The following is a 23802-nucleotide window of genomic DNA, read 5'->3' as shown; positions in this document are numbered from 1 at the left end:
AACTCAACTATTTCATCTGCATGTGTCACCTTGCTACCATCATTTAATTTGGGTCTCCCACGATTCCAATGAGATACTGTGTAATAATAATAATAAAAAAAAAATCTGTCAATGGCAGTAATGAGTGGCATAAAAACAGTATTTTAATTGCTAGTAAATGAATGAGTAATGCAATCTTATCAGACAGCTACAATGCTAAACTAAACGGTTTAAGAAAGATGCCAGTACTGGCTAACATAGCTCGCATCTTTCTTAAATAGTTTAGTAAAACTATTTATTTCTTTAGTAAGAAACGATATGGGATGTAATATCCCTTAACTTAAACAAGTTTAGTAAAACATTTCATTACTTAGCTACCGCCGAAAATCATATTTATGATTAAATTCAGGAATTAAAAATTATATATTATTATTGCCTATATGCGGGATGCAAAAGCCTTCCTCTCAGTATGAGATCGGCTAATCTTCAACTGAAAAAAAAAGCCCATATCATGATTCCTTTCGTCACGAGGACAATAAAACTAGGCTTTTTTTTTTTTTTTTTCCAATCGAAGAGCACAATGTACTGTCGTTCTTAACTGCGCTACGGAGGTGCTTATGATTACAACAAATCCTTTAACATTCGGAAGGTTATTGCTTCAACTAATGTAATATCCTACAACGGTAAAATATTAATGAAAGGTTGGAATTTATACCACATTAATGCTGTCTACATGTTTTCTTTTTCCTGCAGAAATTTAAATTTCGTACCACAAGAATTGTTTGACATCCTTATTGGTTTGCTAACATAAATGAGAAAACTGTGAGCAGCAACAACGCCACGCAAAGTTGTTCGTCTTAATTAAAAAAAAAAAAAACTCTATCGGCTTTTCCTTGAACTACGATAGTCAACTTTGCTATTGCAGTCCATGAATGATGATCATGGTTTAAAAATATTTGGAATTTTTAATTTTTAACATTTGGAAGTTTATTGCTTTAACCAATGTAATATCTTATAACTGTAAAACTTTCGCAAGTAGATATGTTAAACCCATCAAGTTACACGCGTTTGTTTACCTTACAGATTATGTGCCTTCTCTTGTATTAGAGTAGTTATTACTGGTGGTTGATTTTTCGATATTATTTCTTAATTTGACATCTCATATTCAGTCATGACGTCATAATTCGTTAGACGATACCTCTAACTGTATCGCATGGAGAAGAAAAATGACGTGGCATATTGGAAGAATATTTATTGGTTAAAGGTATAGTGCATTTTTTAAAAAACCTTTGGTGAAATTTAACTCGATTCTCAATCTCTCTATCCACACACACACACACATATATATATATATGTGCGTGTGTGTATATATATATATACACACACACACTTCCATATATATATGTATGATGAGTGTTGACTCCATTGAGGTTACCAAATAAATAATAATAATATGCACACACACACACACTTACATATATATATGTATGATGAGTGTTGACTCCATAGAGGTTACCAAATAAATAATAATAATATGCACACACACACATACATGGCACCTTCATGCTTGTGTATGGTATAGAATATTCTCCAGTATTTTTTTTTATTTCAAAAATTAAAGGAATATAGATTTTGTAAAAAATTCCAATAACTCAAAAATTGAACCAAGAGTGAGGAAATTTTGTTAACTGCACAAGCGTTAATTGAAGATGGTTTACACTCATTCAAACCTGCCTTTGATTTCTTTGTAATTAAAATGCAAAATTTTTAATTAACTTTAATTTAATATAACTTTAATTTAATAATATACGTAATGGAATAGTTATTTAATGCATTTAAGAACAACTTATATAATATACAGCACTAATTGTAAATATTAATGAATAATAGAAGAAATAGAAACAAATCAAAGAGTTAGGGATGTATTCTTTCTTCTGCCTTAATTAACTTATGCTAGCCTGGTTGGCCAAGTGGTCAGTGTATCTGCTGTTCAGCCAAAAGGCGGTGGGTTCGAATCTCGCTTTTGGCATGGATGTTTGTTATTGTTTGTGAAAATATTGTAGGTCCACACTTTAGAGAGCTTCCCTTGGAGACTTGCCAAGAATAGTTGATTCATGTTGAAGGGGAGAAAGAAATGAAGGACGTACGAATTGTTACTAACACGTGAAATCACGTGCTTTATAGGTAAAATTTTCCAACTGTTATACAAGCAACATAGTTAACACTTTAAAAACTACAATGATCATAAAAGAGAAGTTAATTTTCTAACGCGTAATAATAAACAACTCATCCCGCAATATGGATTGATTACCCTATTATCGGAATGGATTCTCCTTCTGTTGACATGCGCAGAAGTGTCGAAGGGTCTCGCATCTGTGGGCATACTATACTAGTGATGATGGGCGGTAGAATGACGTTGATGTAGAATGGTAGTTGCAGTTCATTGTAGTTGGTAGATTGAGTGTCTGGAGAGGGAGCTGTGAAGTAGGTACCCTCTCTCGATGAGTCTTTAGACAGACTCCCTGGAGGTGTTACGTTATAATATAATATAATGTAATAATATGTTGAACCCTGGTAAGAAAGTGTACATCTACAGTAAATTCAAGAATAAACAAAATTAACATGCAATAATAAAGAGATCAGATATCCAGGTAATCATACAAAAATCAGAAGACCTTCAAACATCTGTTTTATTTATTGTTATGTGTTGTATTCACAACTTAAAAGTTGTGAATACAACTTGCGAATTTCATTAAAGATAACTAAATGTTTGGTCTAAATATCCCATATGAACTAAAACATCTATTTTATTTATTGTTATGTGTTGTATTCACAACTTAAAAGTTGTGAATACAACTTGCGAATTTCATTAAAGTAAACTAAATGTTTGGTCTAAATATCCCATATGAACTAAAATAGTAATGGAAAAGGTATAGATAACAAGTTACACTATTTTCAAACAATTTATGATACTGTTAAACAAACAAGAACAGCAAAAGGCAAAATAAGAAAGAAAACACAACATTCTATAAAGTCATGGCCATACCTACAATGTTATGTGCTTCAAAATGTTGGAAACAAAAGATGGAAGCAGAATAAAAGCAGCTGATTTGAAATTGCCAAGAACAGTTAAAGGACATACAAGAATGAATTAGAAAATGCTATTACATCATACCTCCAAGGTGTCCAAGGACTCATTGAGGAAGAGGGTATTCTACTCAACTGAACACAACTCAAACTGAAGCAAAATAAAAATGAATAAAAAAAAAAAATTAAACAAGTCCTGAGAGAGATAAGCAGAACCAGAAGTCTAATTAGATCAATGAAAATTAGAAGAGACAGGTGGTATGGACATATACAGGTAACCCTTGTATAATCCAGAAATGAGTTGTTGTGTTTGTATACCAATGCTAGAAGTATAAGAAACAAGGTGGATGAAATGGTTGCACTAATTGCGTCTGTGCACCCAGAGATTGTCGGAATAAGTGAGACATGGTTAGATGAGGATGACATCCTGACAGGAATAGAGATGGAAAGGTATGATGTGTTTCGTGAGGATAGAAGGGGTAAAAAGGGAGGGGCAGTGCTATTGATGATAGAGAAAGAGTTATGTCCATACAAGGTAGAGATGCAAGAGGGAAATGGGGCCAGTGGTTTTGAGGCAGTACGGTGTGATATAGAGGTGAATAGAATCAAATACTTGGTGGGATGTTGTTATAGACCTGGTAATGTGGGTGGTGGTGATAGTGAAATGTATAGTCAAATAAGCCAAGCAAATAAGAAAAGGGTGATCATTATGGGTGATTTTAATTATAGCAATATAGACTGGAATGAAGAGATAGCAACTGGAAGTAAAGAAAATGAGTTTCTTGAGTTTTTGAGGGATAACTACCTCAGACAGTATGTAACAGAGGGCACAAGAGGATTAAGGGTCTTGGATTTGGTCATCTCATCGGAGGATGTAATTATCAATGAGGTATCAAATCATCCACCAATTGGTGAAAGTGACCATGAGGTGATTACTTGGATGGTTGCCAGCAGTGCAAGGACCCCTGTGAAAAAAGGGTATATGTGGAACTACAAGGGGGGGGGTGATTATGAAGAGCTCAGGAGACAGCTTGCAGGTGTAGCATGGAATGAGGAGTTAGCTGGAAAAGAGATCAATGCAGCTTGGGGGATTTTCAAAAAATATTTAGTGGATGCAATGTCTAAATGTATACCACGGGTGAGAAGGTTAAATAAGGTAGGTGTGAGATGGATGAATAAAGAGATTAAGCATGCAATACAGAGAAAAAGGGCATTGTGGAGGCAGCATAAGAGAAGTGGAAGTAACCAATTTCATGAGGTCTAGAAAGACCAGGCAAGGAGGGTGACTTGGTTGGTGAGAGTAGCTATAGAGAGGTATGAACAGCAGTTAGCTAATGAAGCTAAAAAGAATCCTAGGGAGTTCTTTCGATATGTAGCCAGGAAAAGAAAGAATGATTATGGAAGGATGACATTGATTGGAGGAAATGGTATAAAGACAGCTGTTGCAGAATGTGTGGTGGAGATACTTAATGAGCAGTTCATAAAGATCTTTCAATCTTGTGAATGTGACTTCATGGAAAGATTAAGAGCAGTTGATGATGGGGAGGAGAGACTGACTGTAAGTGAGCAAGAGGTGTTTGGGGAGTTGAGTAAACTAGATGTAAATAAGGCTGTGGGACTTGATAATATCACCGCGTATTCTGAAGGAATGTGCCAGAGAGTTGACACCTGCCTTGACATATTTTTTTAATACGAGTCTTGCACTTGGTCAAGTCCCTAAAGAGTGGAAGGAGGGCAAGATTGTGCCACTTCATAAAGGAGGTGATCGAACTCAAGCATCAAACTATAGACCTATCTGTGTGTCAGGTGTTGTGGTTAAGTTGTTGGAGAAGCTTGTGAGAACTAGGATCCAGAGTTGGGTTGACAACAATGGTATAATCTTTGATGGACAGCATGGATTTGCTAAAGGGAGGTCGTGTTTTAGTAATCTACTTACTTATTACAATAAAGTGACTGCTTCCTTGGACAGAGGAGAAGGATACACAGTAATATACTTGGATTTCGCAAAAGCTTTTGATAGAGTACCTCATGATAAGTTGACAGTCAAACTAGAGCAGATGGGGTTGGATATTAGATTAGTGCATTGGATTGGAGACTGGCTATCTGATAGGTATCAACAAGTTGTGTATGGGGGTGCAATATCCAGGAAAAGGAAAGTCTCTAGTGGAGTGCCTCAGGGATCTGTTTTAGGGCCATTACTATTTAACTTGTATATTAATGATATTGGCGAAGATTTGGATGGAGATATTCAGTTGTTTGCAGATGATGCAAAGTTGGGACGAACCATGAAGAGTAGTGAAGATGTTGTGGCCTTGCAAGAAGACCTGAATAAATTGAGTGATTGGGCAAGCAAATGGGGATGCGAGTTCAATGTTGCAAAATGTAAGGTTTTAAAATTTGGAAAACAAAGATGGGATGCAGAATTTATGCTTTGTGAGAATATATTGTTGGAAGTAGAGGAAATAAGAGATCTGGGGGTGATAGTGGATAAGGATCTAAAATTTAGGGGACACATCGCCAAAATAGACAACACAAAGACTTCTGGGAATGGTGAGGAGGACTCGGACGTGTAGAAGTAGGGAGATTCTTGTTCCATTGTATAAGGCTTTGATTAGGCCACACATGGACTATTGTGCCCAGATTTGGTCACCTGGTTTTCAGAAGGATGAAGAGATGTTGGAAAGGGTCATAAGGCTACTGACTAAGGTAGTTTCTGACCTCTGGAATGTCGAGTATGAGGAAAGATTGAAAAGATGTAATTTGCAGAGTCTAGTGGAGAGAAGGAAGAGGGGAGATATGATAGAGACCTACAAGTTGGTAAGGGGTTGTTATAGGATCAATGGTGGAGAAGTTCTACAGAGAATAGTGGGAGATCAGGGGAGAACCAGAAGTCATCCCTGGAAACTGTATAAAGAGGGTGTGAGTAGGGGAGTGAGAGGCAGGTTTTTTTCGTGCAGAGTTGTGAATGATTGGAATGCCTTGCCTGAGAGTGTGGTGTCTGCAAGGAGTTTGAATGTGTTTAAGACCCGGTATGATGAGATGTGTGTGAGATAAAAGGACCTCCTAGATGAGTCTTTGACTCCATGAGGTCTTGTTTAATAATAATAATAATAATGCGGATGTTAGGTTCCATAGAAATGCCATGTTATATAAATCGCATTATGCAAGACTCAGATCACATAGAAAAAGTATTATGTTCCAAAATTGTTTTTTTTTTTAATTATATAAACAACAAGGACATATCCAACAAAAAAATATTTTTATTTAATTCAGGTAATTCATGTAAGTTAAGAAAACACAAACTATGAAACAAATGCAGTATAAAATTATAAAAATTACAAATTGTATGTAAACTTCATTGCACTTAATGTATAAATGTTTTGGCAAAATTAAATAAAGTGCATATTTTAATCTTTCATAGCACGAGGATTTGAGGATCGGTTAATAAACATTGGTTTTGTCATGTAATCACGTGATACATTACTACAAAACAGTAGAATAATTCTCTCTTTAGAAACTTTGAATCCAGAAGCTGATCTTTCACTTTTCGAAATATAGGTGCGTTTTGGCCTTTTTTTCCAATATAACCTGGATTCATCCACATTGAACACCTGGTCTGGATTATAAACGTTTATAAACTTTGAGAGCATTTTGTTTAATCAAATTTCCATCAAAGGAATTTTCTTTTGAGTGTAAATGAAATTTTCTATCCAAATCATTAGAAATTTCTCCATTTTTCCAATTAGAATATCGCATACATGAGCAATATGCTTTGCACTTATCGCTGACCCAACAATAACACTTTCTCGGATTTTATCTTCATTTTGTTTGAGTGTTCGAATTGTTGATTCATTTAAATTCAAAATCCTTGCAACAACTCCTGATTTTTCTCCATTTTTCAACTGATCCATGATTTTAATTTTTTCTTCAAGAGAAATGAATTTTCTTTTCAATATTGGTTTTTCCTTTTCGTTGCAGTTTGTGACCATTACATTATAAAAATAAGTTTTTTAAATAAAAAATAGCATTATATATTAATTATGTATGTAACTCACCAGAAAATAAAGTGCTCAGCTTGAGATTAACACATCTATGATTTTTAATGTGCCTTCCTGGGAAAACGAAGACAATTTTCAACAAAAATGCTTTATATGGTAAAAATTTGATGTACATGCATGCTAAAGGGTATTTTCCCTAATATAAATTGGCTACTTATAACTACATGCAGGCAGACACAAATTTAACGAAGATAAAATTTGATTTTTTAGACGCACTGAGAAATATACAGAAAGATAAAGGGTTACTACAACAGTGTTTTTATTGAAACCACGTTGAACAAGGGTTACTACAATTTGTAGACCGCATTATATCGAAATTGAGTTGTATAAGTACCGCGTTTTATATGAGGGTTACCAGTACTTCAGCATGATGGACTTGTGAGGAGAATAACTGAGGACAAAATAGAGGCGAAAAGAAGAAGAGGCAGACCAAGGAAAAGCTTTGTTGACCAAGTCAAAGAAGGCATGGGCCTGAGGAGTTACCAGGAGATTAAGAAGAAAGCCTTCTGATAGAGTGTTAGAAGTTTATTTTGCGCTTGGCTAGACTATAATAAATTTAGTTTAATCCTTTATCCAAGTGTGAGCAAACAAAGTTTGCGCCTGAAAATGTCTTCAGGACTGACGCAAGGTGATGCATCTGTTGGCAACTCGTAGCAAAGGTGGACCAAGCTCTCATCACTCCTTGTCTCAGTATCTCCCACCATGCAAAGCACGTCTTCTTGTGGACATGTATAATGCTATGCATTGAGGGAAGGGCCACTACCCAGACCGGTTTTGAACAGAAGTAGTGACACTAAGGCAGAAGCAACGGAGTGGTCATATTTACTTATATGAATTGCCAACTGGTGTACCACCTTATTATTAAATTACTCTGGATTTGGAGACAGATGTTGGAAGGTAGGTATAGTTTCTGGGATAATTCCCATGCTACTCCTCTTAAACACTATTATTATAATAACGGCAATTACAGCCTGTTTTTGTTTAGGAGTGTCCCTTATTTTAAATACATGGGATTCCGAAAAAGTTCCGATGGTGGTCAGTCGACCGAAATGGTCCGCACCCCATTAACCCCCTCCCCTGCCCCAGTTTCCACATAAGTAAACCCTTCCCCTCCTCTCCTTTCCCCCCACAAAATGAGCCCCTAAACACAATAATATATATATATATATTTATATATATATTATTAATACATAACTCGGGTTTTCCAAATTTATTTTCCCGCGTCAAAACACACCTCCACGCTCCCTTCCTCCTTCCCCCCCCTCTTTATAAACAACCTTAAGCAGGATCATGAAATTGGAAGACATTCTGGAATCAAAACAAGGTATGTACAAAATTTTTCCACCTCTTTTATTCTGCTATAATTGCCTTCTATACTCACCCATAATGCCCTAAAATATATATGCCCTAAAATATATATACCCCTAAAATATATATACCCATGTTGGAAGTTTATTTTGCCCTTGGTTAGACTATAATAAATTTAGTTTAATCCTTTATCCAAGTGTGAGCAAACAAAGTTTGTGCCTGAAAATATCTTCAGCCACAAAGGAGTGATGATAGCTTGGTCCACCTTTGCTATGAGTTGCCAACAGATGCACCGCCTTGCCTCAGTCCTGAAGATATTTTCAGGCGCAAACTTTGTTTGCTCAATCTTGGATAAAGGGAAGGACAATTTGCCTGTATGCAGGATGAAGAAACCCAGGTTTCTGGGAGAAAATCTATGCCACCATGTGAGAAGTTGAAAAAGCTGACATAATGATTCCTCTCATCACAATGAGAATTGAACCTGGATCCTTTACAATTGAAGCTTGCAATGTACCATTGTTCTTCCAGTTGTGTTAAGAGTCTGGCTCCCACTGATGAGACCTCAGTAAAGGTCGAAACCCATGCAGGTCTGGCTCTGATTTGAGAGGCTCTGCTTGGGGATAGGTTTTTGCCTTTCTCTGAGTGGGGCCACCGCTGAGATTATGGCTCTGCTTGGTGGTGGGGTGAGCCTGCCTCTGGGTAGACCCAATGCTGAGAAGTTCTTGGTGACGGGGGTGAGCCTGTCACTGAGTGGAACAACGCTGAGTTGGGCGATCTTTTGGGATCATCTAATTTTTTAGAGCCCGCTTCACCTATACAAAGGTCAAAACTGGTCTGGGTAGTGGCCCTTCCCATTATGCATAGCATTATACATGTCCGAAAGGGGATGCTTTGCATTATGGGATACATACTAAGGCAAGTGATATGAGTCATTAGCCTCTATATACAAGTATCTCAGACGTGAATAAATTTTATGCGCAAAATATTGTTTTGTTTTCTTGGTAAAAGGATTAAAACCAAGTATATAATTTCTTGGTATCTTTAACTTAGAAAGCATTCTTGGAGTTATTATCTGAAGTCTCAGTGTGTGTGCATAAGTACAGGTTATTGTTACTTTTTTGTTTGAGTTTAAAGTTATGGCAATTATTCTCTAAGAGACTTTGGAGATAGTCAGGATGTAATTATAGATCCTTTTGCTGACCAGGATTCTGATTCCTCAATTATCAGATTTGTCTGCTGATGTATACATAAAAGTCCATTTTTTGCAGTTTGATGTGACTTCATTCCATCTGTTATCCACTTCTGTGCTTGGATGCAGACTACATCAAAGTTTGCTGACTCTGCTCTGGTGCAAAGTTTATGAAATTTTCCAGATTTCAAGAGAGAACATTAAGTGAATATAATTAAGTTAAGGGGATAATCAATCCCTCATTATTTTAAAGCCGGATACGAAACTCAGAGATCGAAATCTAAGAGTTTCATGCCGAAGAACTATCAGCGAGTCCAAGTGTAAGTCAACACCTGGGTAGTACAACACTAGGGCAACTCAGAGCAAAGGTGAATATAATTAAGTGAATATAACTTAATTATATTCACTTAATGTTCTCTCTTGAAATCTGGAAAATTTCATGAACTTTGCACCAGAGCAGAGTCAGCAAACTTTGATGCAGTCTGCATCCAAGCACAGAAGTGGATAACAGATGAAATGAAGTCACATCAAACTGCAAAAAATGGACTTTTATGTATACATCAGCAGACAAATCTGATAATTGAGGAATCAGAATCCTGGTCAGCAAAAGGATCTATAATTACATCCTGGCTATCTCCAAAGTCTCTTAGAGAATAATTGCCATAACTTTAAACTCAAACAAAAAAGCAACAATTACCTGTACCATCACTATCCTTAATATTTTCTCATAATGTAAAACACAGCTTCTAGGAGATGTATTACTGTTTTACATTATGAGTAGAGGTCATTACCCAGACCGGTTTCGACCTTTATTGAGGTCTTATCAGTGAGTAGGTGGACCTGGAATACCAAGGTTTAAGTGAACTGAACTTACTTATACCCCTACTAATGAATTGCCAGACCGGTGTATCCATATATTATTTTTACTACGATAAAGAGCCAAGAGGCTTTTTTTTCCAGCGGCATAAATTAAGTTAAGGGGATAATCAATCCCTCATTATTTTAACGGAGCTTGCTCCACCTTTGCTCCAAGTTGCCCTAGTGTTGTACTACCCAGGTGTTGACTTATGCTTGGACTCGCCGATAGTTCTTTGGCATGAAACTCTTAGATTTTGATAGATTTCAATCTCCGGGTTTTGTATCCGGCTTTAAAATAATGAGGGATTGATTATCCCCTTAACTTAATTTACGCCACTGAAAAAGAACCTCTTGGCTCTTTATCATATTAGTGGATATGATGAGTCTGTTTCTCCAGAATTTAAGTTTTAAAGTTCTTACCTCTTCCTGCTTTAGATTGTGGGCTTTTGGGGAGGTTTTCACCAACAGGCTCTTCATAACTTCTCTTTGAGAAAAAGGAATGAAGGTTGCACTACATGATTTTTCTGAATCTCTTATTTCTTTTGAAATCAGCAAAAATCTACTTATTGGGAAATTGTGTCATAAGCTATAATAGCCTACTGGAAGTATACTCAGCATTTTCCAAGGGACATCAACTGAGAGGTGTGGCTTGGGATCTCCCCCCCCCCCCCAAGGCTGTTATTACAAAGTTAAACAAAAAACAGCCAGTTTAAATGTCGATGAAGTCTTCTCTCTCTGTGCTCTGCAAAGAATGATCAGTCATTTTGAAGGAACAGGATTGTTGGGAGTTAGACCCGACAGAGATCGCAAACCAATCAGTTTACAACAAGTGAATGAAGTTGCTGCTGCCATTGTGGAACAGGCCATGAATAACAGTGTTGGTTCCTGCAGTGCACATGCTGTATCAAGACATATCGATGTGCCTTACACAACTGTCTGGAGAATTCTATGGAAAATTTTGCATTTCTATCCATTCAAGATAACCCTGACACAGAAGTTGCACCTACAAGACTTTGAAAGTTGACAGACATTCACTTTAACATTCCTTGCTCGAGTGGAGATGGATGCTGCATGGCCATAGATGATTTTATTATTATTGTTATTATTATTCGTGACATCTCCAAGGAGTCCGAAGACTCATTGCGGGAGGACACCCACTGTACAACTCTCCGTCTCCATCACCACACAGAACTTCTATTGCTAATCATCTGCATCAATGCCATCCACTGCCCATCACCAACCACTAGAGTATTTTTTTTGTCTATAAATTGCATGTGTTCTGAAGGGCCAATTTGTCTGTATGCCAGATGAAAACTCAAGTTTCTGGGAGAAAAAACCCTGCTACCTCCATATCGGCTAACTCACCTTCAATTGAAAAAAAAAACAACTATATATAAAAAAAAAATAACATGAATGATTTCTTCTGTCACAACTAGAATTGAACCTTTTCTAATCAAAGGGTGCAATCTACCATCGTTCTTCCAATTGCGCTATGCATAGGTGCATGATTTTGTGGGAAGATGAGGCTTTCACCGGAATGGAGCTGTGAATACCCACAATTGCCGGGTATGGGCTACAAAAAAAAAACCTGCATGCAATCCAACAAATTCCTTTGCATTCACTCAAAGTTACTGTCTGGTGCTGGTTTACAGCTTCGTTTATCATTGGATCATTCTTCTTTGAGAACAATTGGCAGTCATGTTTTGTTTAGCCACAGCTACAGCAGTGCCTATGCATGGATTCAGTCATTTTCATGCAGGATGGGGCTCCTCTATGCATTGGTTGATCTGTAAGGAGGTTCTTCGAGAACATTTCATGGATGCCAGAGTGATCAGCTCTATATTTCCCATTGCATGGCTGTCTGTTTCACTTGATATGATCCCCTGTGACTTCTGGCTGTGGGGATTTTTCCAAGACAGGTTTATAGGGGTCATCCTGAACATAATGCAGTATGAGTGCAACATTAGTCCTGAGCCAGTTGTGTTCTGCCATTGAACACACTGTGCAAAGGATGAGTTTGTGGCATACCTTGAAGGGCAGCACGTTGAACAGTACAGTCCATGAATGCATAATGAAAGTCAATAAAAATGTGTCATTTATGCTTGTTGCTGTTCTCCTCTTTACTCACACAGAAAAATCAGTACATCCACATTTGCTACATCATACAGTGCCCCTGTTGGCTGAATTTTGAAACTACTTTTTTTTTTCTGAGATATTGCTTCTGCATGACATACAATGCATTCCTGCAAAGTTTTGCAGAATTTGTTTCACTGGATGGTGCTCCACAAGGCCTTAAACAGGAATATTTTAATTTTAATCATCCTGTGTGCGTGTGCATGTGTGTGTTTTGGTTCATGAAATGCAGTTAGTATGTCAACACATAATTTTGTTTCCTGGAAAACTGGATGATGAATAGGCAATTTTAAGCTCATGTTCAAATTAATCTGCCAGAATTAATCAGTTTCATCTACTTTGGCTTAAAGGCCTAACAAAAATTTTCCATTTGTTGCTTGGTAATAGTTTTAGGTTAGAAAATTACTATTAGTATATATCTTATCAGCTAGTCATCATCATCATAATGGTAATTGTGGATATAGACCATGTTGGTCTGTTCCAGTCTCATTATCAAATATCCTTTTTTTGAGTTCTACCTGGCCTTCTCTTTCCAGTTGGTTTATATTTTATTAATTGTTTAGGATATCAAGTGTTGGCTATTCCATGTTCTATCCAAACTATCAGCTAGTTTCATATTAAATTCTATTAATTACTCATATATCTTTAAGTTTAAAAATTTTCTAACTAATTTTTAATTTCAGATGCAAAATGAGTTGGTTTGACACAGGTGGATTTGCAAGCCTTGCCAAGTCAGCTTTGAATAGCGCACAAAGAACCATTGACAAAGCTCTTGATATACGAGAGGATGGATCAGTGATAACTGTAAAATCTAGTCAAAAAGGTAATTAAACTGTTTGCTTATAATCTTATTTTACTGTTTCTATTGAACAGCTATATATTTTGGAAATGTGCTGAAAATTGTAATGTGAAATAATGAATTGGGTAACATTAGATATTGAATGGGAAAATTTATTGAAAAATTAATTCATTCAAGATTTAACAAGTCTAACATATCAACAAGGAGAAACTTGTACTTAAGCAAACAAAAGGATTGTAAATAGGGCTATAAAACCTTAAATGTAGAATTATAAAACAAAACTTGTTTATTCAAATCTAAGCAAAGAATTCCAGTTTGTAAAATGTAACTATAAAAGGGTATTCTATGTGAAATGAAATGTTTATCAAGATGTAAACAAAAGTCCAAAGTTCGTTGGCGAACCGTTTGGGTGAACATTTGGCTTGAGACATATGCATTTACACGGAAAGCGGCGCTAGCTCGTTTTCCCGGAAGACGCTACACAAGGAGACGCAGTATACCGGATCATCTTGCGGGCAAAGGAAACGAGTGCCATGTGGAAGAACTTGGCAGTAAAGAGGGCACCAAGGGTGCAGAATAAAAGGGGTTTGTTCCCCTCTCTAGATGCTTTTTGGTTTTCTTCTCCTGACCTTTTCCGGGTGTTTTACATGGTTGGACATTGGGCCTCTCTCTTGTCTCCTGATGGGTTCCGGATCGCCCTGAGATGTTAGATGTCGGCACCCGAAGTTCCAGCGCCCTGACTAGCTATCTCTTCAGGACGGAATAACTGAACCGACAGCTCTGACGAGGACTAGCGGCATCAGAACCAGACAGATGTGGGCATATCGCCAGACATTTGGGAAGGCCAAGTAGGATGACCTCTAAGAGTAACCACGTGGATAAAGGCCAAGCGGAGATGTTCTGACCGCAATTCAAGGAAGAAGGATCGGGCTGTGTAAGACGAAAATGTGAATTAAGTGACGGATCTGTTAATCTTCCCAAGAGCTGGTAACATACAGAATTTTGTTATTCCTTTCCCACTTAGAGTGAAGAAATGTTTAATTAGTGAGCAAGGACAATGTAGTATAGAACTCTTAGGTGATTATCGATGATAGCAGTGTCTTACTTCACTGAGCATTTTGTTAGAGATAGTTTATAGATGATTTGTGACAGGTATTTTATGTGAATAACTAATGTAATTTAGAAGAGAACTGAATGGATAAAATTTAAGACTTGTGTAATGTGTAGTTTAATGCTTAATCTTATAGAAGGAGCTAATGATTGTATCCATTTGTGTTTTAGTTGGTTTAACTAGTTCTTTACTTTAGAATGACATAAATTTGACTGAGTGCATGAATGTAAAAAAGTATAACCTTAAGATCTCAATAAATGTGCTTTATGTTTTGTACCTGACATTAGCAATGGAATGAATTCAAATTACCACTCATAAAATCGGAACCTAAGCGGAGTAGAATAGATGTTTAAAAGCCACGATTGCAAACAATATTAAACATAGTTGATATTGAGAATTTCAGTACTAAGAGTAAGTGTTAGATTCTTCACCTCTGTATGTTATCTGAGAGAGTTTCCCAGGTTAAGAATTCCTTCTAACCTAAAGAGATTGGCTGGTTCAGCGTAACAAATTAATTTCCCAGTATCTGATCGGGAGACAATCTCAGACTGTAATCACAAAGGATTTTGTCCCTAACAAAAGGTAAATCCTTTGTCTGAGTAATTGATACACGTGATTAATCTAGAAATCAGCCAAATATATAGATAGTCTTTCTATATCGTGTACTGAAGGCAAGATTTAGATTTTGAGAGTAATTAGGGTAAAGGCAAATTAGATCTAAATAAGAAAAAACAAGTATAAATTAAAACAAAGCCTTGAAAGTGGTGATGTAACAGTAATGTGTGTACAACAAAGGATTGGGATGGCCAGAGATGTGTGTGTTGGGGGGAAACATACAGTTCTCAGAAGAAGTGTAAGATCAGTGATGACAGAGACGCGCGGTCAGTGAGGGGGGGGGGATATGGAGAAGTTCACATAGGAGTAGGATTGGTCAAGCTTGTTATAGAAGCAGAAATGAGCTAGTATATATGTATGTATGTTTACAAACAAATGCCTGAAGTATTCGAAATAAAGGAAATCAAATTGTAACATTAACAGAGTATATTTCCCCAAAACTTGTATGAATAAGTGAGATATGGTTAGATGAGGATGATATTGTGACAGGAATAGAGATGGATGATTATGATGTGTATCGTGAGGATAGGAAGGGACAAAAGCAGAAGAGCCATCCTCATCTAAGGTGGCAATGAAAGAAGCAAACAGCGGCAGTGGTATTGAAGCAGTATGGCATGAGGTGGAGGTAAAAAGAATGAAATGTGGTTGGGTGTTGCTATGGTAATGTGGAAGGCAGTGAGAAGGAAATGTATAGGCAAATTGGGCTAGCTAATAAGAAAAGTGTGATCATTATGCGTGACTGTAATTGTGGTAATATATACTGGAATGAAGAGAGCATCTGGTGGCAAAGAGTACATTTCTCGAGTTTTTGAGGGACAACTATCTTCATTACATAATAGAGGGTACATGGGAATCTAGTCTCTTGCATTTGTTATTTCATCAGAGGATGTTATTGTAAATGAGGTATTAAATTTCCCTTGAATTGGTGAGAGTGATAATGAGTTGATTACTTGTTTAGTGACCAACCATTATGTAGACTTCTGTGAGAAATATGTGGAACTATAAGGCTGGTGATTATAATCACTGGATATAAAGATTAGATATCAGGAGGTTGTTGAGAAGGATAAAAGATAATATTGTGGTAGGAAAGGCAGTCAGTGTGTTGCCCAGGTATGACAGTGACTAGATGAGGCAGAGAGCAAAAAGTGAATGATATCTTAGCAGAAATGTGTGAAGAGAAAGGAGTGCAGTTTATTAATGTGTGTAATGAGTTTTTTGATTTGTTTATTTTGATTTATTGTATTTGAATGGTTTTCTAGCTAGGTTCAGAACTATATAAATACGCAGGAACAAGACTCAAAGAAAGACTCTTATTAGTTTTAAATAAAATTTATTCAACTGGTATACCCCCAACAGAATGGAAAAAAGCAATTGTGATTCCTATCTTTAAAAAGATGACCCTAAAAACTTTAGAGGTATCAGTATACTCAATTCATGTTACAAAATATATAGCAGAATTTTAAATAGCAAACTAATGAAATATTCCGAAAACTTTATTTTAGAAGTACAGAATGGATTTAGAAAAGGACCATCATGTATAGACCCATTCTTTTGCCTAAAATTAATAATAGAGAAAAGAAGAGAATACAATTTAGAAACACATATTGCATTTATTGACTTTGAAAAAGCATTTGACAAAGTTAAAAGAAACATATTATTTAACATACTAAAAGAAAGACAAATACCAAATTATATCCTAAAAGCTATCACAAGTATATATGAAAATAATCAAATACAAATAAGATTAAATCACGAGCTATCATATATGAGAGAGATAAACCAAGGGGTCCGACAGGGATGTCTCCTCTCAGCAACTCTTTTCAATATTTACTTAAATGATATAATAATAAAATGGAGTAAAAATTTACATCAAGGTATTAAACTTTCTCTTACAGTGAACTTAAACACTCCTTTTTGCCGACGACCAAATAATAATTACAAATTCTGAAGATAACTTACAGAAAGCTATTTTAGATCTAAATGAGATAGCCAAAGATTATGGTATGATAATATCAACGGAAAAATCAAAAACTATGGCCTTTAAAGGACAAGATCCAGCAAGAACTAAAATAGTAATAGATAACAAGATCTTAGAACAGGTGAAATTCATTTAACTACCTAGGATGTATGATCACATATGAAAATGAAAAAGATATAAACGTAAAATTGCAAAATATTTAAAAATAACAGGTGTAATTAACTCTATATTTAAACCAAACTTAGTTCAAAAACAAACCAGGCTAAAAATATACAATACATTAGCCTTACCGGTCTTAATGTATGGAAGCGAAATCTGGAAAATAAAACAAAAAGACAAACAAAGATTAACAACAGCAGAAATGAAGTTTATGAGAAAAACTGCAAAGTATACCCTTGATCACAAAAGAAACGAAGATATTATGAAAGAATTAAACCAAGAACCAGTAATAGAAAAAATTAAAAAATATAAACATAAATGGATGGAACACGTTCAAAGAATGAAAACAGAAAGATTACCAAAACAAGCCTTAAAGTACAAGCCATTAGGAAAAAGAAAACCAGGAATTCCTCTTAAACGATTCAACTATGACGTCTAAGGCCGGAACAGGCCATGCTAGGCCTAAATCCTTGATACGCATGATGATGATGAATGGTTTTTGGTGTGGGTCATTTGGAGAGACTGATGCTGGAAGGAAAAGTAATGAACAAGTAAGGAGTGATGTGAAAGAGTGGGAGAGTAAGGAAGGAGAGATTGAAGTGATGCTTATGAATGAAAAGTGGGTAGCATGAGTGTGGAGAATGAGAGAACAAGTCTGTAAGACAAACAGGGATGTGGATGTAGTGAAAACAGTTGGATTTGAAGAAGGTTCTGGAATTAATAAGGAGAAAAAGAAATGGCTCATGGAAAGTATAGAGACGTCATATCTAATAAGTGTTATCAGTGAAAGAGGTTTCACTGATACCACTTATTAGATGTAAACCTAAAGTACATTTGAACCATGGGTGGGCTATGGATTTTTTTTTTTTTCATTTTAGTGATGTTATATATTTCTTTTGTGTTTTTTACTTATTTTTTTAGAAAGTCTGGAAACCTTGCTCTAGAGACCAAACGTGGAATTTTTTAAAACCACTTCTGGCCTCCAATAATTATTAATTATTTTTATTATGTGACACCTCCAAGAAGTGCCCTCCCTTGACAATTTTCTGTCTCCACCATTTAATCCACCAAGTACACGAAAACAAGCAGGGTGGTTGTCTCGCAACGGGCAATGAACTTCTTCCACTTTTATAGCAAACATCCACACCCATATCAGGATTCGAACCTGCAGCCTGTTGGTTGAAGAGTGGATATGTAAACTGCTCAACAAACCGACCAGCATTAAAAAAAAAAAAAAAAAAAAAAGGTGCAAGTGGGAATTGAATCCATGTTCCCCTGTTGTGCTAATAGCGCTAAAGGATGTGCTAACATTGCAGTGGTAGTTGGTATTTTGTCTGCTGTAGATGCTATGCTTATACGAGTAATGCTGACTTGCAGTATCCTTTTTTTTGTGACAACAGATCATGCCATTCGAAGGTGGTGTTGGCCATTAGATGAATGAAAGGCCATATTTTGTGCTTCATCGAAGAAGAAAGTATCCTGTAGTATCATTGGTATTATATGGAAAATTACTCGGCATGAAAATCATTTTGGATTATTGCATGATGTCTGCATGTCTGCTCAGAAATTGGTATGTTGTTTGTGCTCCTTTTGAAGATTTGATGCATTGAAATGTGGAAGCTGTAATTACTTCTTCTTATCAATTGCTCAGACCATTGATGGATAAGAAGCACTTGGGCTTCTGCTAGCTGATTCTTAAATTTTCTTTTGGGGTTTTCTGACATTACATATAATGTAGTTAATTAAAGTCCTATATATTATTATTATTGTTATTACATGACAACTCCAAGGACTCATCGTGGGAGGGCACTCTCTTCTACTCCATTACAATAATAATACTACTCCGCTATAACAATATTTTTAGTATAATTTTGTATATTTTTATATAGTTAAAATAAATTCATTCTCTGTGAATATCCTTTGAAAATTTTCTTGTATATGTATGTGTGTGTTGTCTGTGCATACATACATACATACATACATACATACATATATATATATATATATATTTTTTTTTTTTTTCTCCCCCTTCCCCATAGAGGACGATAACTTCTTTTCTGCCTTTGGATTGGGTGCAGGTAAAGATATTTCATCACCTCAGAAGAAATCAGCATCTATTCCAAGTACTTCAGTCAGTTCAGAAAGTAAATCACTTGGAAGTTCTGCATTAAAAGATAATTCAGGTTTCTGGGGAGACACTTGGGGTTCATTCTTTGAAATTGGTACTAAATCTTCTCCAAAGTCAGAAAAGGAAGAGTTTGTGGAACCTCAGAAAGATCCTGTGAAAGATGAAGATACACTGTTAGTTAATCCAGCATCTTCTTCCTCTTCTGCCATGGCTGTTCTTTCACAACCCCAACGAGCAGGTCTGTTTCCTGGTGAATCTGAAAATGCAAATAATTTAGTATCAGCTGACAGAACGTTTTGCTCAGAAAATGAAGAAATGAACACTATATCATCTGTAATAAAAATTGAAGCTTTAAATACCCAAGTAGCTCAGTGCGATACTGTACCTTATATAGAAGAGGATATGAATGTATTGCCAGAAGAGCTAAGAGAAGTATTTGGTGAGGATTTGACTGTTAAAGATGGTGAAAGTGACTCATGCACAGTAATATCAGAGGAAAGTAAGCTAAACATTTCTAAACTGGAGGATAATAATTATTCAGGTGTTAGCGAAGAAAGGTTATCTGCAGATCCTCTTATATTGCAACAAATATCAACTTGTAATACAACCCGATTTTTACAAGATCATTCAGAGAAATCAAATGATAATCTTCAGCTTTATCATGAAAACACAATCTCCAAAGATAATTCAGTACAGAAAGAAGCATTGGTCCGAAATCAAAATATACCCGTTACCACTCAACCTCATCAGATATGTGAAAATATCAGTGGAGATTTTTGTGTCATCAATGATGATGGAGTCTGTAACAGTGATTTTGAAAAATCTTCTTTAGCAGAACTACCACAGAGCCCACCTGAATCACTTGAAGTTTCTCACCTTCAGCAAAATATTAGTGGAAATTTTAAAGGTTGGGAGTGGGATTCTATTCACCAGGACATTAGCAATGATGATTCTGGAAAAACAGGCAAAAATAGTGGTCAGTACAGTGGTATTTTAGGGAGGCCTTCAGATGATGAAAAGGAAAAAGAAATAATTAGCTCTCCAGATTCAATTGTACAAATTTCTGATGATCAGAAAAGTGGACTTTCTACACCTCAGTATGTGGAACCACCTGTAGAATTAAGAGGATTAATCACTAGTCCTATTGCTGTTGGAAGCATCGTTGATTCATTCTCTGGAAATGAAAAGTGGCTTAGCGAGAGTGATAGCTCTTCAGTTTTTTGTGCTAAAGAATTATCACATACGGTTGGTAGAGAAGAGACCAGTCATGATGGTAGATGTGATAATAAAGATGATGAAGATGATACAGAAACTCCAGAAGTGAGAGAATGTGAGGTCAAATCTTCTGATAGTGGTGGCTCTCAGGGTACAAGTTCCTCAAGTTCTTTTGTAAAGTGCTCTGTTGAAGAAGTAGATAGTAGCTATTCTCATAGAGGACAGTCACCAGTGTCAGTAACAGCCTCTGAACGCTCAGATGCTACAAAATTTGAATCAGAACAGAATAGTGGACATACATCTGGTGATGAAAATGAAACAGCAACATCATCAGATATTGAGATAATTTCTACTCCAAATGGGGAAAATGGAGATCGACACATTACTTCACCACTTAAACATCTATGGATTCCCAGGCCACATAGGTTACGGAGATCTGAAAGCCCTGCATCTGATAGCAGCAAAGAAAATATTATGCCAGTAGTAAGAGAAGTGGAAGAAGACCCTGGTGACTTTCATAAAGGAATACATGGAAGATATGCAAGACAACCTGGTATGTTTATTTAATATTTAAAATTACTTTTTAATTATATATGTAATTGTTTTTAATTATTAAGTGTAGATTTCATTTGTGATAGTTTCTAGATGTAAATTGCCAAAAAAAAAGTATTTAGTAGGGATGAACTGAATATTTGGTTCATCATTATCATCATCATCATCATCAAATCCCTGACATTTACCCTCAAGGGATGTACAGGGTATTATTATTATTATATCACACCTCCAGGGAGTCCAAAGACTCATCGAGGGAGGGCATAAACTCTACAACTCTTTGATTGAAAGTTTATTTTTCACTTGGTTAAACTATAATAAATTTAGTTTAATCCTTTATCCAAGTGTGAGCAAACAAAGTTTGAGCCTGAAAGTATCTTCAGGACTGGGGTAAGGTGGTACAACACCGGGCAACTTGTTGCAAAGGTGGAGCAAGCTCACAACACTCCTATCTCAGTATCTCCCATAATGCAAAACACATCTCCTTGCGGATATGTATAATGTTATGCATTAAGGGGAGGGCCACTACCAGTGGCACACCGTTTGGCAACTCCTATAGGAGGAGATGACCTTGCTAATGCTTCTGCCTGGTATCTCCACTGTGGGCCTTGCTCCCACTGAAGAGACCTCAATAAAGGTCGAAACTGGTCTGGGTAGTGGCCCCCTCCTTAATGCATAACATTATACATATCTGCAAGGAGATATGTTTTGCATTATGGGGGATACTGAGATAGGAGAGTTGTGAGCTTGCTCCACCTTTGCAATGAATTGCCTGGTGTTGTACCACCTTACCCCAGTCCTGAAGATACTTTTAAGCTCAAACTTTGTTTGCTCACACTTGGATAAAGGATTAAACTAAATTTATTATTATCTACAACTCTTCGTCTCACTACTCCACCAACCTTCATCATCAAACATCAATGCCATCTATCGCCGACTACTACCACTAGTGCTTTCAAAGACAATCAACAAACATCCATGCCGACGGTGGGATTCGAACCCACAGCCTTTTGGCTGGAGAGCGGATATGCTAACCACTTCGCCAACCAGGCCGGCAATATGATAATACTACATGAAAAATTAACATCATTACTAAAACTTCCTATCTACAATTTTCCTCCAAATCAATCTGTTACCTGTCAAGGCTTCAACATTGTCAGATCTTATATTTATATGTTCTAAGGCACTTTTTACTGTATCCATTCACCTATATCTTGGTTTTCCTCTGGGTCTTTTTCCTGCCAACCTGGCAGAGAACACTTGTTTTGTTAATCTTTCCTCTTCCATTCTGTTTAAGTGACCATACTACCTGAGATTAGCTCTGCTAACACATTCCTGGATGCTAACAATGTCAAGTTCTTTTATAATATCCTCATTTTTAATATGATATTTTCATTGATGCCATCTGTTCACGCCCCTAACCTTTCTCTGGACTCTCATATGTGCAATCTCTAGTCTTTGATCAAGTGTTTTATTTCTAACCCAGCTCTCAGATCCATAAGTTAAAACTGGTTTAAACAGTGTCTTGTATATACTGCTAATTTAGTGTTTTAACAAATTTCTCTCTTATTCCATATAAATTTATTCAGTTGACTTTGTACCATACCATCTTTGTTGATGTTGACATAATCTGTATGCTAATGATATTATGGAATATTTGAATGGGGATATACGTTGTTTGCAGAAAATGCAAAGTTGGGAAACTATGAGGAGTAAAGGATGTTGTGGCCTTACAAGAAAACTTGAATAGACTGAGTGCATGGGCATGAGATTGGGAATGCCATTTCAATGTTGTAAAATGTAAGGTTTTAAAATTTAGAAAACAAAGATGGGATGTAGAATTTACTCTGGTGGAGATATATTGCAGAGGTGGAGGAAATAAGAGATCTTGAGGTGATGGCGGATAAGGATCTAAAATTTAGAGTACATATTACCGAAATTGTAAGGACAACATAACGAATTCTGACAATGATGCGGAAGACACTGACCTGTAGAAGTAAGGAGATTCTACTTCCATTGTACGAGGGCTGTTCAATAAGTAATAAGACTAATTTTACTGTTGCAAAACCACTCATCACAATATTAATTTCTGTGGACTAAAGAAATGTTGCTGTCTGTATTAACAAAAGAGGTTGATAGATGGCATATACGGGCTGATGTGTCAGAGTGTCACGTGACTAAACGCAAGCTTGTTTGTTGAACCGCGACCAGTCGTCGAAATAGAAGCGTCCTTGGAACAGCGTTATGCGATTAAATTTTGTGTGCTTTTGGAAAAATCGGCATTGGACACTTTTAACATGATACGCGAAGCTTTCCACGATGAAGCAATGCCGACGGCAAGTGTTTTTCACTGGCATAAAACTTTTTTAAGGAAGGAAGTCAAAATGTGGAAGATCTTCAATGTCTATCACAGAGACAATGATCAACACAGCAGCGATTATCATCAAGGAGGATTGCAGAATTACAGTACTCCAGCTGCATGTTGTCCTGAATATTCACTCAATCATGGCTGAACATTTGGGACTGAAACGTATTTGCGCCTGATGGATTCCCAAACTCTTGACACCGGAGCAAATGCAGCATCGAGTGGATGTGTGCACAGAATGGAAAGAAAGACTGGAACAAAAAGCAAC

At 36.4% G+C, this 23802-nt stretch overlaps 1 protein-coding gene across 1 annotated transcript in view; it reads left to right on the top strand.

Moving 5' to 3' along the window:
• The first annotated feature begins 896 nt into the window (after window positions 1-896).
• Window positions 897-23802, top strand: part of LOC150107904 (TATA element modulatory factor-like) — a 483854-nt gene continuing 460948 nt past the window's right edge. The window contains exons 1-3 of the mRNA XM_090390537.1: window positions 897-1243; window positions 13296-13435; window positions 19314-21170. Of these exons, the coding sequence (XP_090246663.1) occupies window positions 13303-13435; window positions 19314-21170 (1990 nt within the window). The 5' untranslated portion in view covers window positions 897-1243; window positions 13296-13302. The remainder of the gene's footprint in view (window positions 1244-13295; window positions 13436-19313; window positions 21171-23802) is intronic.

This window comes from Typopeltis vanoorti, chromosome 3 (assembly GCF_054136105.1).
Source record: "Typopeltis vanoorti isolate ZY-2024b chromosome 3, IOZ_Tvanoo_1.0, whole genome shotgun sequence".
Classification (NCBI taxonomy): Eukaryota; Metazoa; Arthropoda; class Arachnida; order Uropygi; family Thelyphonidae; genus Typopeltis; species Typopeltis vanoorti.
The sequence above is the reverse complement of the archived record's forward strand: the minus strand, read 5'-3'. Positions and strand labels throughout refer to the sequence as shown.